A 17052-nucleotide genomic window follows, 5' to 3' on the forward strand; every position below is an offset into this window, starting at 1 on the left:
GGGGGAATGTGTATAACTCTATCCTCAACCTGTTCCCTAGCTTCAAACTTTATCTGCTGCAGAACAGTATGCTGACTAGAGAAGCAGCTGAAGATCTTACTGAAGGCTTAAGAACGTACTGAACATAGAAAAGCCATGCTGGAGCAGATGAAGGGTCCATCTAGTCCAGCACTCTGTACTCAAGTGGTGCATGCTTTTGGGTTCTTTTAATATGCATGCCAAGTTTCAGGTGACATGGTCTTGGCATTATGGCCCTAATGAATGGGCAAAAACATATCTTCTTTTATTATTATAGGAAGCAACTAATTGTGAATAGGCAATTAATTGTTTTATTGGTTTAAAAGTGCTCTTTGTATTCTTACCAAAAATGTGTGTTGTTTAATGTTCTTCCCAACTAGGCTTATATAGAGAAGGTGGAAACTGTTGACATGATTGAGATGGAGCAGAAGTTAATTGATGCCAAAAATTCCCTTGCCTTCTTGATAGAGTGTGCCAACTTTTCACCAGTAGACATCCGTTTGAACAATAGTGTCTTTCAGTGGTATGGACGAATGGGGGATATTTTTGAAGAACACAGAAAGATCATTAGAGAAAAAACAGAACAATTTCAAGAAGGACTTAAAGTTAGTGTTCTTTTCATTTTGGATGGTGCTTGGGTTACTGAGCTAATACAGATGTTTGTTATATATGATAGCACTCTTTTTAAAGGAAGTTGATGTTTGTGACCATGCACAAAACAAGTGGGGCAGGCCTGGAGAATTTGTGGCCCTCCGTAAGTTTTGGCCTACATTTTCCATTGGCCCAAGCTAGCATAGTTGAAGAATGATGGGAGTTGTAGGCCAAACTGGAAGACCACACATTGCTAACTCCCTGATATAAAGTTTATTAATTAAGTAAGTATATGACATTGGCTGCCTCGAAATAACTAAGATGGCAAAGATTGTCATTCTGATACTAAATGCTGAGCTAATGTTCTTGTGACTCACTGTGCCTGGAGCTGCTGTTTCTGTTGCACAATTCTCTGTTTCTTGCCTGACAGGAAAGACCTGTCTGGATTTGTTCCCTGTCAGATGAAAACTCCTTGCATCTGTTCTGAAAATGATGTCTAGGAATGTGCTAAATGCTTGTCTGTTGACTTGGTGCTGAAAACCCCTTCGAGTCTTGTGTTGAGAGCTGGGTAGATTCCTATCCTGTCATTCTCCTTTTTCTTGCATTGCCACCATGGTACCTGCTTAGCAGAAGGTAACTCCCATGGATGCAGCAATGTCAGCTGATGCCACTATGTTGCTTCTGTGGGTCTGATGATCTTACAACATTGGCAAATGTTGGGGTGTTGAGGGAGGCCAAGAGCTAAAGTCATCAAAGTGATAAGCACTGGACAGTCTATTATCATATTAATAATCATAATACTCAGATTACTTGTAACTTGGTGGAAATCACATTCTAATACTGCAGTGTGTGTATCTGTGTACCTGTAACAATTAATTAGATGCGTTGTGAAAGATTCGTTGAGGAACTGGAGAGTTATGCCAAACAAGTTGAAGAATTTTACTCTTATGGGGATGTTCAAGAAGTTAATCGGTATCTGAAAAAAGCCCAGGCACTGAACACAAAGCTAGATGCTGCTGCTGATAAGGTAAGGTTCAAAAGGTTTCTTCACAACAAATGGTAGCCTCTTCTGTGGGAAGGACCTTAGTTCAATGATAAAACTATGTCCTTTGTATATGGATGCTTCCAGGTTCAGTACACAGGATCCCCAGTTTAAAATTTTAAGATAGCAATAGATCCTGCAATAGATATTTGTTGGAAATCGCTGAGAGTGACACCTATTTAAGAGTAAACAAGCCTTGGCTAGATGAATGGATGATCTGATTCAGCATCATATACTAATATAGGTTTTCTGTTTACATTTTAATTTTGAGAGTAAGGAATTTAATTTTTGACAGTCAGAAGTGTTTCCTAACCCAGTATCCTCCAACTTGAGGCAGGATCTGAAGCTGGAAGAATGGCTTTATTCAAAGCCATACCAGGCATGTCAAAGGAAGAGAAAAGTGGCATTTTTTCCCTTAAAAAAACAAACACAAAAATAGTTTGCATCCTGTTGATTCCAGTGAGGAAGAAATAAATTACACCCAGCTCTAGAACTGGAATAGTTCTTCCCTCATTGAAGATCTTTGGATTTTATGAATCCATAGCCTCTCCTTGGATGCTTAGGGAATTCCACTGGAAAAGTCTTTTTTATGTTAAACAGTGTAGGAGTGGTTAGGTCTCTGTCTCTGCGGGTTGACCTTTCCACTCTCAGACAAGGAGACAAAAATCCCTGGAATGATCCCTGGAGTGCCTTTTACGTTCAGTCCTCCAGCAATTACTTAACTAAAACTTTAAATCTATTGAGGATACTTGCTTGCATGCGTTTCCTGCATGGAATTAGGTGGGGAAGCAGTCATCAGTGCAGCCACCATGCTGGCTCCATATATTTCATCTAGATGTCTAGATAAAATGAAGAAAGAGGAAAGGAGGCTGGGTTCTGAGTTACCCTGATTTGAGTAATGAACCTGCCAGGCTACTCACGTTGAAGGAATTGATATTTGCCCTGGCGAGTGACCGCATGTCTCATTATAATGATAGTCTTTTTTATAAGACTGGGTGTTTATAAGGTGAAACAGTCCCCCAAGGACTATCCTGAGAGACAAAGATCTGGATAGAGTGTCATATAGATATTTAAACCATATGGATATCTTCCATCTGTTCAAACCGGTAGTGGGGTTTTCATTTAATATGAGACCATCTCCCCAAGACTTTTAAAATTCTCTGTGACTTCTCTAGATAGATCAGTTTAATGCAGAGGAGGAGGCCTATGGATGGCTAGCATCTCAGTATCCACAACGTAAAAAAATCCAAGATACTCTGAATCCATACCTTCGACTTTATGATATGACAGTGGAGTTTAATACCAAGTACAGAAACTGGATGGATGGAATATTTACCAAAGTAAATCCAGACCAAGTTGAGCAGGATACAGGAAACTACTGGCGTGCATTATATAAATTAGAAAAAACCTTCCATGATTCACCAAATGCACTATTTCTAACAACAAGGATTAAGACAAAAGTGGAAGAATTCAAGGAACACATCCCATTAATTCAAGTGATCTGCAACCCTGGTTTGCAAGACCGGCATTGGGAAGCCATGTCTGAAATTGTTGGTTACTCTTTGAAACCATCTGAAGATTCAACTGTCTCTTCATATATTGACATGCACCTTGAGCAATATTTGGAAAAATTTGAAAGCATCAGTGAAACTGCCAGCAAAGAGCATTCACTTGAGAAGGCCATGGTGAAAATGATTTCAGAATGGGATTCCATGGAATTTGTTCTGCTCTCCTATAGAGAGACAGGGACTTACATTTTATCAGCTGTGGATGACATTCAAATGTTACTGGATGACCACATTGTCAAAACTCAGACCATGAGAGGTTCTCCTTTCATCAAGCCTTATGAAAAAAAGATGAGGTAAAATATTTCCTAAGGGAAGATTTTAATAATGTACTTCACAAACAATCTTGTTTAGTTTGTGATGTTGGTAATTTATAGACACTTATGGGCCAAATTACATATGATAGTGGCAATCCTGTGCAGGAAAAGCAACACTGATTATATATGAAATAAATGTGAGGGGAGTAATTTAAGGATGGGCTGAAGAGATGGAGAGCTGATCTCTCACTTCCCCCTGCCCCAACCACCACTCCAGCTGTTTTTCTTTCCATGGAGCTCTGAGACTGGAAGTAACCTCATCTGCTAGAGAACATTTGAGGAGAAGAGCTTTTCTTGGGAAAAACATGAATGTGTAGGTGAGAGAGGGTTCCACTTTCATAGTCCATCCTGTACTTTAATTAACCCCCATCCCTGCTTTATTCTGTCAGCATGACCCAATTTGGGTCCTACCACTACACATCTAATTTGGCTCCATGAATCCTTAAAACATGTTAATATCATACTCTGGAGACATTAGGACAGAGATATTTACATATCTTTGTCCTCTGAACATCTGTTTACATTTGCAAAAACACAGCTGATCTCCTCAAGACTATGGCTGGGAATGTGTGTGCTCTTTCTGGTTTTTCTTCCATTTTAGCATATGGAAATGGACTTTACTAGGGCTCACACCAATGAACCAATTTGCATCCCCCCTCTCTCCCCCATTGTGCTATTGCTATATATAAGAATATTATTTTCATGTTTTTGGTAAACTCCTGAGTGTTCTTCTTTTAGACACCTGAAAACGTATTGTTTTGCTTATGCATATAGGGATTCTTCATCATAATTGAAAAATATTTCATTCTGTTGTACAGTGTGCTTACAATTTTTGTCTCATGTGACCCTGTGAGGTAAAAATAGATAGAAAAAATAATCAAAGCTACTCAGAAAGCTTTGTGGTGGTGCTCCTGCAAGGCTGTCTACCTCCCTTATTCCCCCTCCAGCAGGAGAGGGTGACATCTAAACTCTGAGATGTTGTTGGATGTAGCTCCCATCAGGTCGAGGCAACATGGACAATGGTCAGGAATGATGGGAGCCATCCAACAATATCTGGACAAAATTCCCCTCCTCTGTATGGTATCTAGTTATGTTGGATATACTGACATACTTGCATTCTTCCTTTGACATTGGGTAGCCCTACCCCCTGCGAGGCATTCTGAGTAAAATACGGACATTAAACAGCTGCATCATCTCTCTCTCTCTCTTTCTCTCTGTGGGTGAGTGTGTGTGTGTGTGTGTGTGCGTGTGTGTTTTGTGAGTTTTGGGAATAGTATTTGAGACTTCTTGGAAGCTAATGTGAACATCGTTGCATGATCTAGACATTTCTTACTCTTAAATAGAGGACACTAGAGCATGAGCAATTGTGTTGCAGGGTGAGCACATTGTATAGGATGGCATTCTGTGGTGCAGACTTGAGGTAGCATTACCACAGAGCGCAAGAGTTTCTCCTCACTCTCAGCCCTCTAATTGGGGAAAAATATGAAGAGTTACTATGTGCTCACAGGAAGCACTTCAGAAGAGAAGGGTTGCTGTAGCAAGCAAGGTCCTTAAGCTCAGTTTGTTCTATTTTATAGGGAGTGGGAAACAAAGCTTTTGTTGGTACAAGAAATCTTGGATGAATGGCTCAAAGTCCAGGCTACCTGGCTGTATCTGGAGCCAATTTTCAGTTCCCCTGACATTATGGCTCAGATGCCCGAAGAAGGTAGGCGATTCACCACTGTGGACAAAACATGGAAGGATCTCATGAGATATGCCATACAGGTATTTAATTTTCTTTGGAAGAATTAAATATAATGTGTGTGTATGTGTGTGAGAGAGAGAATTATTGACAAGGGACAAAAAAGTTATTGGAATTTATTTTATTTGCATAAAGGCCTAGTAGAAATTCATTGGGGCTTCATGAATTAAGACTCTGTAAAACTAAGTCACCTATATTGAAAAATATTCCATTTTGAACTGTTTGTGCAAAATTGTTGGATCAATATGAAGCTATGACTAGAATGCAAGTACTTGTAGGACAGTAAATGAATTGTGAAAGAAAATTCAGTATCTTCATCATAAGAACATAACAAGAGCACTGTTGGATCAGATCGAGGACTAGTCCAGCCTCTGGTTTCCCCCAGAGGCTAACTAGGTGCCCATGGGCAGTCCACAAAGGACAGGAAAGCAAAAGCCATTCTCAGTTGTTGTCCCCAGCTGAGTTGTTGTTCCAGTTGTTGCCTCTCGTATTCAGAGGCATACTGTGCCTGATCATGGAGGAAGCATGCAGCCACCTTGACATCGATAGTGTTGTCCTCCATGAATTTGTCTAATCTCCTTTCAAAGCCATATAAGCTGGTGACCATCATCCTATATTATAGAAGAGAACACAATATTTTAATTGTACTTTTTCTGAATTGATGAGCCTCATTGGATAATCATGGGTTCCAGTGAAAGTGGAAAAAAATTCTCCAGTTTCAAGATATTGTGCATAACTGTATACACCTATCCGATACCACTCCTTACTCGTCTTTTTTCTTAACAGATAGGTCCAAACATAACCTTTCCACTTCATGGAGTCACTCCACACACTGGTCATTTTCATTGCCCTTTTCTGTACCTTTTCCATCTCCATGGTGTCATTCAAAAGCATATTTTGTGTCCACTGTTGGTAGTCAACTTGCTTTCCCTTCTTATTTTTTATCTTTAAACTAGACTGGAGTGGTCAGCACTTCAAATACAGAATTCTTTCAAATATGCTAGAGTTATAACTGCTCTACATTCAAGATTTAGGGTCCAATCCTAGAATACTTACTCAAGAACTACAGTGAATTTGGTGGTGCTTGCTTCTGAATAGTTGTGTATTGGATCAAGTTGTTAAGCTGCAATTTTGTTCATGTTTAAGACAGAATTAGATATTACAGAAATCTACAGATCATTAATGATACATTTGATTGGTCTTAGTTGGGAACTATAGGGGACAACTTGCCTTCTATTGTTTTCTCTTCTGGTTGCCTGAGCATTAGCCAGCCATGTTGCTGATCTGTTCTTTCACTTGGATGAATAGACACCTTTAGTGAAAATGCCTCTTCTAGATTTTAAAGTTGTGAGTCTGTCTGAAGAGTCTAAGCAGATGTGGCTGTATAGTAGGGCTTCGATAGCCAGTGAATTTTGGAGTGTGTTCTGGGGGGAAACTAGAAGCATGTAGGAATGTATAGTTTCCAATATGAGGTGGTGTTCACCTTGCATTGCGTCATTGTAATGTTATATAAAGGAAATGAACCTCCTGCGTGGTTTGTTCTAGGTTCAGGTTGATGAGGTGTAAAATATTGAAGTGCCTAAGTCCTAGCATAAAAGAGTTACCCTTCTGACTACTGTAGCTCTGCATCTCTTATAATGCCTACCCTACCCTACCCTACCCTACCCTACCCTACCCTACCTTGTCCTGGCTTGGCCTCTCCTGTTCTTTTGCCTTTATTTGAGATGAAGCCCTGGAGAACTCACTGGGACATATATAGAATTGGATTGTTAGGCTGTATTCCTATGTATGCTTATTTGTAATAAGTCCAGTAAATTTATTTCAGAATATAACTGCATAGTATTGGGTTGCTGTAAGTAATAATAGCTTGGTAATTCTACTGAGCACTATGGTAGACCACTGTGCCATTCAGTAGTTAACAAGCTTTAGAAACACATCGCTATATGAATGCATTTTCAGAATTCTTTCTCCAGAAGATGGCACTGTATGTCTAGAAATAGCAAATAGATAATATATTTCCAATCAATGTAAATGAAATCTGAGTCTATGCGTTGATTTTCTGACTTGCTCTTACGTTTTACAATGGCTGCAAAAAATTGTAAAAACATTTCTTTAATTGCCCTGTGTTTTACCCTAGATTTAATTTTTTCCCTTTGTGTAGCTCAGATCAGTGAGGATGAAATTGCTCTTTGGTTTGATTGCTCATTTTGATAAACAAATGGTTTAAGGGCGTAATCATTTTCTACATGAGAAGAGAAGTGAAATACTTGGTTAAAAATGTTGTAATAAGTATCTTGCAAAGATTGGAAGTTTTCTAGAGAAGCTTTGAATGCGTCAATGTGTGATGCATTTAATAGGCTGCTGATTTTTTCCCTCGCATCCTGAGCCACACTGCAATTCTATCTTTATAAAGCTAATTGGCCCACAAATCTTCCATGAATAACATCAGGGCTTTGATAATCGAAATCCACAGCAGTCTCATTTATGCTTTGGGTTCCATCAGAGTTGTAGCTGTTGAATATCAGTGCAAATTATCCAGCTAAAAGGTTGGGAAAGGAAGTAATCCCAAATCTCGAAGAATTCGTGAGAATATGTCCTGTAGTCTGTGCTAAATGTAGCAGCCTCCTGAGGGTGCTCATGTGGCATTATTTGGAATGTGTACTGTTTCTCTGGCCTGAGGGTGGAAAGGCAGAGAAAAGTAATCTGGGGTGAGAGAGATAGAGAGTTGGAGAGAGAGAATGAAAAAGAGAGAGCTTCCAGCCAAAACTTAATATTGAGCTGTTGCCCTGCCTCATTCATGCAATTTGTGTGTGCGGGGTGCGGGGGGTGGTCTAGATGTGGTCTTCTGCTTGTAGCCCTTTCTTCCATCTTTTCCCTTGCTACAGGGAAAAAAACACTAAAGAAAAGAAGATGGAGTAGCTGTACAATGCTTTTTGATACTTAGGAACTAGGGATGCATAGATCTTGTTAAATCCATTCTGTCTATTTCATGGATTGTCAGGTGTCTTTAGTTCTGTCATCTCTACATTGATAAAGTCTGATTATTTTTACCAGAAATTTGTCCTACTAATGATATCTCTTACTATTCTAACTAAGGTGGATTAGTTTAAGGATGTATACCCAAGCAATGAAGGAGCTAGTGTGGGACAGAAAATGAAAGACTTTGATCAGAGTGTCTCATCATGCCTCATGGTTTTGTTTGGTATGTGTAGACTGGAGAATTTAGGAGAAGTACAGTAGGTTTTAAGAGGTGTGCAATGCTTATTTCACCTTGCCAGCAAATTCCATTCTATTTGTGTGTGACTGGCTTTTAACCCCCATGTTACTATGATGACTGAAGCAATGTATATGACATGCTCTGAAGCACTGAAGCAATGAAGAGGATGTTATGTATTAATTTTGGCAGATAAAACAATAAAGTGCAGCTGAACGGTTTATATAATACATTTGTGCCATCCCCTTTCTTTAGGGAATGCAGAGCTGTTTTAGGCAATAATCATCATACATCCATTTATACTTGAGCGCAAACAATTGAACTCAGTGGAACTTGCTTCTGGAGAGACATACATGGGCTTACACATTCAGTGTAAGAAATTTGTAGTGTAATCTAGGGTGGAAGATGAAGCCTTGGCAATGTTATCTACTGAGCTTTATCGCACAGGTAGATAGGTTTTCATCTGATCACCTATGTTTTTTCTCCCATTCTAAAAGATTGAAATGCCTCTCCTGAGGCATAGTTATGATGTGAGGCACTCAGAGAAACCTTAAGCTATGGGTGGCATACAAATGCAATGAATGAATGACCAGCGGTAATAGTGTTAAACCAAAAGATGCTGGGGGGGGGGGCGTGTATTTTTGCTCTGCCCACTTTGCCTGTCCATTACTGGAATGTGGCCTCCCAGAACTTCTCTGAAATGGAATTTAGCACTTGGGGTGAAAGATGTTTAACACCACTGCTTTTAAATGTAGAACCCAAGAATGCTTGTTGTCAGAGAGGATTTCAAGTTCACTCATCATGAAGATGAGAATTTGGGGAAAGCAGAGTTGGGGAAAGACTCAAAATAGAGTCTGCTTGAGAGCAACAAAACACTGAATACAACATGTGGCTTTTCAGTGAGTGTAATTATTAGTACAATTAATTTATTATTATTTCTTTAGGATAAACATGTGCTTACAGTAGTGATGATAGACAAGATGCTGGAAAAACTGAAGAAGTGCAATGAGTTACTGGAGTTAATTCTTAAGGGACTGAATGAGTATTTAGAAAAGAAGCGTTTGTTCTTCCCCAGATTCTTCTTCTTATCCAACGATGAACTCCTTGAGATTCTTTCAGAGACCAAAGATCCTACACGGTATAGTATTGCTTGAATCACATCTTTGAAGTGTCATAATTCACTTTTTTTCAGTTAAGAACCAGTTATGCTAGGTGGGTGAATGACTGATCCTTTGCCCTATTATATTCTTTTTGTTACCATCCACCCTGTTGAACATGGGCAGCCTGTGCTTTATCTTTGTCTCATCTCTGTCTCTACCTTATTCCCCATATTCAGTCCATTATCATCATCATCATCATCATCATCAACATCATCATCATTTACTATTATTACATTGCAGTTTCAGCCTCCTCATTTCGCTCTTGTGACCCAAGGTGGCTTGCATAGCTCCATTTCATCCCACATCAACATCCCTGTGAGGTCGGTTGGACTGAGAGTCTGTGCTGACCCAAAGTCACCAGTGAGCTTCTGCGGACTAGAACCCAGATCTCCAGGGTCCCCAGTCCAACGCTCTAACTACCACAATGTATTGTGTTGCTTCTTCTTTTACAACTTTACAGTAATACAGCCTTTCCTGTCTAGTCCATATGTGTCACCCTTCCTAGACTATTGCAGTCTCCTCCTCTCTGATCTTTTGCTGTCTTGCCTTACTGCTCTTGTGCTTTTCCACCAGTCTGCTACTGAAATAATTTGACTCCATCAGCATGCTGAAAATGAGGACTTGCTTCCTAAATCCCTATGTTGGCTTCCTGGCAGCTCCTCCTCTTGATCTTACTTTCACAATCCCCTCCATGGCATTGCTCCAATCTGAATTTCTCTATTCTTCTGTCCCAACACATCCCTTCTGTTATTGTTGCTCTTTCAGCTCTGTTCTTCACCATCTGGAGCTCTCTTGCTCTTTCAAAAAACTCTGCCCTTTTCTCTTGTGGGTTGCCTTGTGAACTCACTCGTGCAAACATCTTGTGGGACCAAGTAATCCATAAGAAGTAGGTTTGCTAGTACAGTTTTGGCCATGCTTGTGGAGCTGTTGGACCCCCAGTATGAGAACAGAACAACAGTTCAGTAAATTATTCAGATGGATGCTTAACAATCATAACAACGAGAAACACTGGTCCTGCTGCTTGCTGGGGGTGGGGGGGAACATCTGGTTACTTTTACTCAGTACATGAGAACTGAATAACAGTAGCAACAAGAAAAGGAAAAACAAAAGGAAAGACAACAGCAACAGAACATGAGGTCAGTGGTAATCAAAATTTGACTCTGTAGAATATTTAAAGAAACATTCCAGCAGTTTTTTGTTTTTGTTTTACCTCCTTGCTGGGAATTCAGGAGATGCTCTGGAGAGGATATAAAGATGCAGCTTTGAATGTGTCCGGAAGTGGTGGTGGCAGTGACTGTAAGTGTGATTGCACAGGGAAATGTTGTCTGTGGATTGCAATAAGCACTTCTACTTGCTGAGAGGCTATGTCTACAATGCACAAACAACCTGTTCTTTGAAGGCATCATAAGCGGGGCAGTGCCAAGTGTGTTTCTTAATCCTCTTTTATTTTGATAGAGTGAAGCCTCACTTAAAAAAGTGTTTTGAAGGAATTGCAAGTGTTGAGTTCACTGAAGTCTTGGATATCACACACATGAAAAGCAGTGAAGGAGAAGTTGTGGAACTCATACACACAATATCGACATCGAAAGCTAGAGGTCAGGTGGAAAAATGGCTTCTTGAACTGGAAGCAGCTATGGTCAATTCCATCCATAAGGTAATAAGCTATGATGGGTTTGAGTATGTTTTGTATAAAATAACATAGGAAGGTAAATGTCCATATACCTAATCTCTGGGTATACCTAATTAGCCTCAGAGCTAAACTAGGCATGCTAAGGGTGCAGAAGTGCTGCATATGCACAGTTAATTGTTTTAATTCTTTCCCCTGTCATGGTCCCAATAATGCTTCCAGCCTTGCAAGGGAAGGGGAGCTCCCATTGCTGCAGCAGGAGCCCTGAGCAGAATAAGAATTCTGATATGTGGGAAAACCTTTCCATCCCCTTTAGCTCTGGGAGGGGCACACCATTGGTGCCAATGGAAGATTCCTTCCCAGGGCTAATGGCTTCAGGGGAAAAGCGCTTGCCAAGAGTTGATCAACCTTCCCTCCGCCCCCCTCTCCATGCAGTGTGGTTCTGATCCTGAGCATCTTCCTACCAATGCAGTAGCTACTTGCATTTTTTAAACAGAGTACAATGATTGCATACATATAGTTTAGCTTACTGGGAGATGTGGCTTGAACACAGTACTGAAAATGGCATATTGTGGGTTGCAGAGACAAAGTAATCAGCCGTGGTTTGGGTATGAATGTTAAGGAGAACTATTTGCCAGGATTTAGGGCTACCAAATCACTATCTGTCCTGTTGTAAGATTTGCTCAGCCAGCACATACAGTTTTAAGATGGGTTATTCCAAGAGGTATAGCACTGCAATACAAAATTAAGTCTTTTTGGGCAAATACAAAAGAAATGGATACTTGCAGATCAAATATTCTCAAGCTAAAAACTTTTATTCACTTTCTCAGGCACTTGTGTCGATACTCTTGAGGTTTATTTTTCCCTTTTTGAGAGCCTAAGTGTTACAGGCTGATCTAGACATTATGCATTTATTGTTTTAGCTTTTTTGCTTGTGGAGCATTTTTACAGCTTTTAAAATCACAGATCTTTCTGCTGGCCAATAACAGTGAACAGATTAACATATATGCGCACACACAAGTGAGGTGGATGAGGTGATTACTGAACAAGCCCTATAGTAGGGTTTAATGTGTTCTTCTCTTAGCTATCAGTGTACTTTGAGTCATATAGAATTCCATATATCCACATTAAGGAGCATGGGTAAGATTAATTTACTATTAAAGGTGTTCTGTTTTCCCCGTTAAGAAAAATGTTCATGGTTCTAGTATTTTGACAACACTAACTTGCTCACGCAACTAGGAAATATAAAATCTCTAATCTCGCAGGGGAGAAGTACATATCTCTATGTCGTTCTATGGCATTGGTAGGATTGTACTGACAGAATGATTAAAGCAAAAACACGCAAGTAAAATAAACATTTTTATAAAAATTACTTTACTTCTCAAAGAATCAGGCAGAATATTTCCTGAGTACGCAATACAATGGAATAGTATAAAATAGATAAAATGTAAGAACAGTCATGAAAACTAGACAAAAAAGAATAGTTCAAAAACTTTCTAAGGGTTCTTGGGGGATACATTTAAATCAGAATGGCGTCTGTTCCATGGAGGAGGAAAGAAGTCAAGATGAGGGCAGGCATCCAGAAAACTCTTATCACTTGGCTTTTGCATTTATATGCTGAATTTTAATCAACTTACAGGAAATAACTAATTGGAAGAAAGGTCTTTGGACTGTATCCCTTAAACTGGATTGTTTAAACTTATTCTTCCTTTGGTCCGCATTTCCACACACAGGAACTTAGGTCATTATTACTTTTCCTCCTTTTGATTCTCATGCCTATTCACTTCCCATATTATTTCTTCTCATCGTCATTTATTCAGCATCCTATGCAGTCTAGGAATTACCCCATGAATTTGTTATAATGATGAACACAAACTGTAACAAAATTTATATTAGAGCTACAGAAAGAACAGCAGCTTTTTGTGTGTAGCTTTACTGATAGCTTGTCAAACTATGAATACAGTCTGATAAGAATGGTAAATTGGCCATTTTCTTTTTTAATCTGTTTTTGATTTAAGCTCATTTCATTTCTGTCCTGGTCTTAAATAATCACAGTCTTCCTTCGTTCCTTCTTTTTTTCTGTTGTAATTTTTCTGCTTGAATTTTTTTATACTCTACTCTGTCTTGATGCTTCAGCTGAAAAGCTTCATTGAATGTGCTAATCTTTTACTCCTTTTGTGGCAATCAAAGCGATGCCAGGCTTACAGACAAGTATTTGAGCATCCTTAGATGGAAGTTGATTTCTTCCTTTCACAGGCAAGGGAAGTGCATCCACTCAAATTCAGTACTCAGAGCGGGTGTATGTGTTGATGGCTGCCATATGTTAAAGGATGCTGATCCAGTGGTGACACTTCCCTAAGCCAAACAACATGGTTTTGTGGTGGAGCAGACAAGCATTTCCTTGCACCTTGCTAATAATATGACATGTAAAGTAGGTGTTCCATGTAGATGCCAATATTCATGGAAGGCTGAACCGCAGAATCTCAGTCTGCTACTCAGTGGGCAGGGGAAGGGTGGGATCATGCAGCTCCTACCATTGTATGCATGTGCAATATGTTTGCCACACATTACGGTACTAGCATGGCAGAAGGGTGTGCTGCCACCTACTCTGGCCCTGGACAGGGACTTTTGGCCCTTCTAAGTTCCTGAACTGTGCCTTTGTTCCAGGGCACCGAGCGCAGCATTGCAAAGTGCTGTGAATAGGATGTAACAATCTATTGTATTAATAACATTTCTCCTGTAGGTCCCTCCAAGGAGCTTGAGGTAGCGTATTTTATCACATTTTTATCTCGACAGCAACCCTGTTAGGTTAGCTGGGTGAAGAAAAAGAGCACTCATTGTATTCATGCATGCATGCATGCATGCATTACATTTCTGTACTGTCTAATAGCCAAAGCTCTTTGAACCATAGTTCTTGGTTGGTTCTTACAGTTGAAGATTAAAACCATAAAAATGCAATATAATAACATTGCATGAAATCAGTTGCAGACAAAAAATAACAATTTTAACCAACCAACAATAAATCCCAGGGCCTGTTAAACCTTATCATACGATGTCAAATGTCTGGGAAAACAGGAATATAGCTAAATTGGCACTGAAAGGATAATAATGTTGGCACCAGCTGGGCCTCACAGTGGAAAGCATTTGATAATCAAAGATCACTACTGAAAAGGTCCCCTCCTCTTGTTGCCATACTCCAAACCTCCCTCAGATAAGGGCCTTAAGTGATAATTGTGGTATAAGGGTAGGTTCATACTGGGACAGGTGCTCCTTCAGATACTGTGGTCCTGATCATCCATTAGAGTGAAGTACGATTGTAAACTGCGACCTTGCTTTCCTGCTCACTTGGTGTTTCTGGCATGTTTCTTATCCCCAGGTGATTGGTGATGCAATAGAAGCCTATCCAAAAACTCTACGTATAAACTGGGTGAGGGAATGGCCTGGGCAAACAGTTCTCTGTGTATCTCAGACTTTCTGGACTTTGGAAGTGCAAACTGCTATTAGAAATGGCCAGCAGGTAGGCATATATCAAACAATTGTGAGCCACTGTAATCAGTAATCCTTCCTCTTTAATAACAAGGTTGCCAATATTGTATAAACCTTAGTAGTATCTGAATCTGTATGGAAATAATGCCTTTTTTCCAAGCTTTATATATGAAATTGCAAAGTTGGAAGGCTGTAAAGACCCCAAGGCAATTATGGGACCATAAGTATTTTGTTTATGTGTAGTGATTTCCATCCTATGGATGAATTTGTAATCTATCATATTTGTCTTCCATGAGCATAAGCTTCAGTTTTTCAAATGCTTCAGTGGAGGTTTTAAACAGAGCCTGCAAAATTGCTGGTTGTTTTTGGGTTGAATTTATTCTTGTTACAGACATCCTAGATCTGCTTGGATGATTCAAGCCTTTTTTTCCTGACCCTGCATTTCTTTATAAAATGTAAATATTGGACTGGAACCAGAGTGAATTAATTAAACTTGTGGCCCATTGAAAACAGTAGGACAAGTTAATCACAATTTAAGGCCTCTTGGTTTCAGGGAAAGCTAAGTTCAATTACCATAGTGTGGATACAGCCTATTACAATTGTATCAGCTCCTAATGGCAATTTAGAAACAGAGGCAACAGTTCATGTTTCAATAATTGGGAGCAAAGTTTCCTTTTTACAATGGGGCAAGGTTAACAATAGGGATCAAAAGTTTACTTTTTAGTATATTCAGCTTTAAGAACAGATTTTTGAACTGATGCAAAACTGATGTAAATAACATAAGTCAAATGCTACAGGGGTGAATATGTGGCTTCAAAAGATGTGGCCTTTGGCCTTGGTGAAAAACATACTATGCTCACTTACGGGGGTGGCAAATGACAGTGTGAAATTTTTGGAAATTCTTTGGAATACAAGGATTTTATTTTTCATGATCTGAAATGCATGTGCATGGATTTTTTGTGGGGCTCAGATAAAATAGAATAGAATCCTAAAGTAGGAAGTGGCCTAGAAGGCCATTGGGTTGGACTCAATGCAGGACTCAAGTATTCCATCCAAATACTAACCAGGCCTGGCCAGGCCTTTCACTTTCTGTAGGAAGACATTTTCAGTAATACAAGTGAGGAATTTCTTGGAGGGTCCATGTTTGGCAGATATGTTTCTCGACAAATACCAGGGAAATTGAAATCCTCAGTTGCTGTTACATCCTTGCTTTGTAGCCATCTGTACCTGGTTTTTCTCCCCCCCTCCCCAAACTCCCATAGGCCCTTGACGATTACCTGACCCAGTGCAATGAGCAGATTGATGGCATTGTCACTTTGGTGCGAGGAAAGCTGTCTAAGCAGAACCGTGTGACTCTGGGTGCACTCGTTGTCCTGGACGTCCATGCTCGGGATGTCCTTGCCTCTCTCGTCAGCAAGCATATCAATGACGACAGTGACTTTGAATGGCTAAGTCAGCTTCGGTACTATTGGGAGGTAAGCAATATTTGTGAATTGATTCGGAAGTAATTTGTGTTTGCAGCTTTCCGATTTGGGCTCATTTGCTGACATGGGGGAAAGATACATTAATATGATTTTTTTGTTTGCTGACATCAAAAGGGATCTTGTCCATCATCCAGTGTACTGCAAAGTAATGTGGCTAATAGCCATACATATATAGTTGGAATTAAAATGACTTTTTCATAACTTGAGTTTCCTTCACACTTGCTGAATTTGTAGGAGGCACACAGATAAAGCTTGTTCTGTCATATTTTAGTTTCTCTGATGTTGGAAAGGTCAAATGGAAGGGTCACGCATGTATTTTTCATCTGAGTTGGCCCTATTCTGGCTTTTGGTGGAATCATGGCATTAACTTTTCAGGACCAAGCTGAGTTGGTCCTGAAATAGTACATTTAATAGTATTTAATCCCATTTAATAGTACAAGATTTGACACAATTAAGTGTGTCTTAGGCTGCAATCTTAAATGCATTTACTAGGGATTAAACCTTACTGAACACTGTGGGACCTTGTGTATCATGCACAGGATTGTGCTGTTAGAGTAGCAATTTAACAGATTGCTAGTAACACATGTTCAGAAAATTGTGAAATCATCTTCATGTTCTTTGCCCTAGAGGAGGTGTCAAAATATTTTCCCAAACGTGAGTTGATCTCTTTATTTAAAATTGGCATGGTCTAGAGTTCAGTCAAATCATGATGGCATGGCTGCTGTTTACAGTGGGTGGCAGAGGGAAAGTAATGTGCAGGTCTTTCATATGGTTTGATATGAAAATGCCAACATCAGCATGTTAAGA

At 39.7% G+C, this 17052-nt stretch overlaps 1 protein-coding gene across 1 annotated transcript in view; it reads left to right on the forward strand.

Annotated features, from left to right (window-relative positions):
- DNAH7 (dynein axonemal heavy chain 7) overlaps window positions 1-17052 on the forward strand; it is a 138678-nt gene that overhangs the window by 21139 nt on the left and 100487 nt on the right. Inside the window, exons 13-20 of the mRNA XM_044432146.1 lie at window positions 399-623; window positions 1490-1636; window positions 2827-3512; window positions 5111-5297; window positions 9433-9626; window positions 11104-11302; window positions 14652-14792; window positions 16024-16236. Coding sequence (XP_044288081.1) covers window positions 399-623; window positions 1490-1636; window positions 2827-3512; window positions 5111-5297; window positions 9433-9626; window positions 11104-11302; window positions 14652-14792; window positions 16024-16236 — 1992 coding nt within the window. The remainder of the gene's footprint in view (window positions 1-398; window positions 624-1489; window positions 1637-2826; window positions 3513-5110; window positions 5298-9432; window positions 9627-11103; window positions 11303-14651; window positions 14793-16023; window positions 16237-17052) is intronic.

This window comes from Varanus komodoensis, unplaced genomic scaffold, assembly GCF_004798865.1.
Source record: "Varanus komodoensis strain SLA01 unplaced genomic scaffold, ASM479886v1 scaffold23, whole genome shotgun sequence".
Classification (NCBI taxonomy): domain Eukaryota; kingdom Metazoa; phylum Chordata; class Lepidosauria; order Squamata; family Varanidae; genus Varanus; species Varanus komodoensis.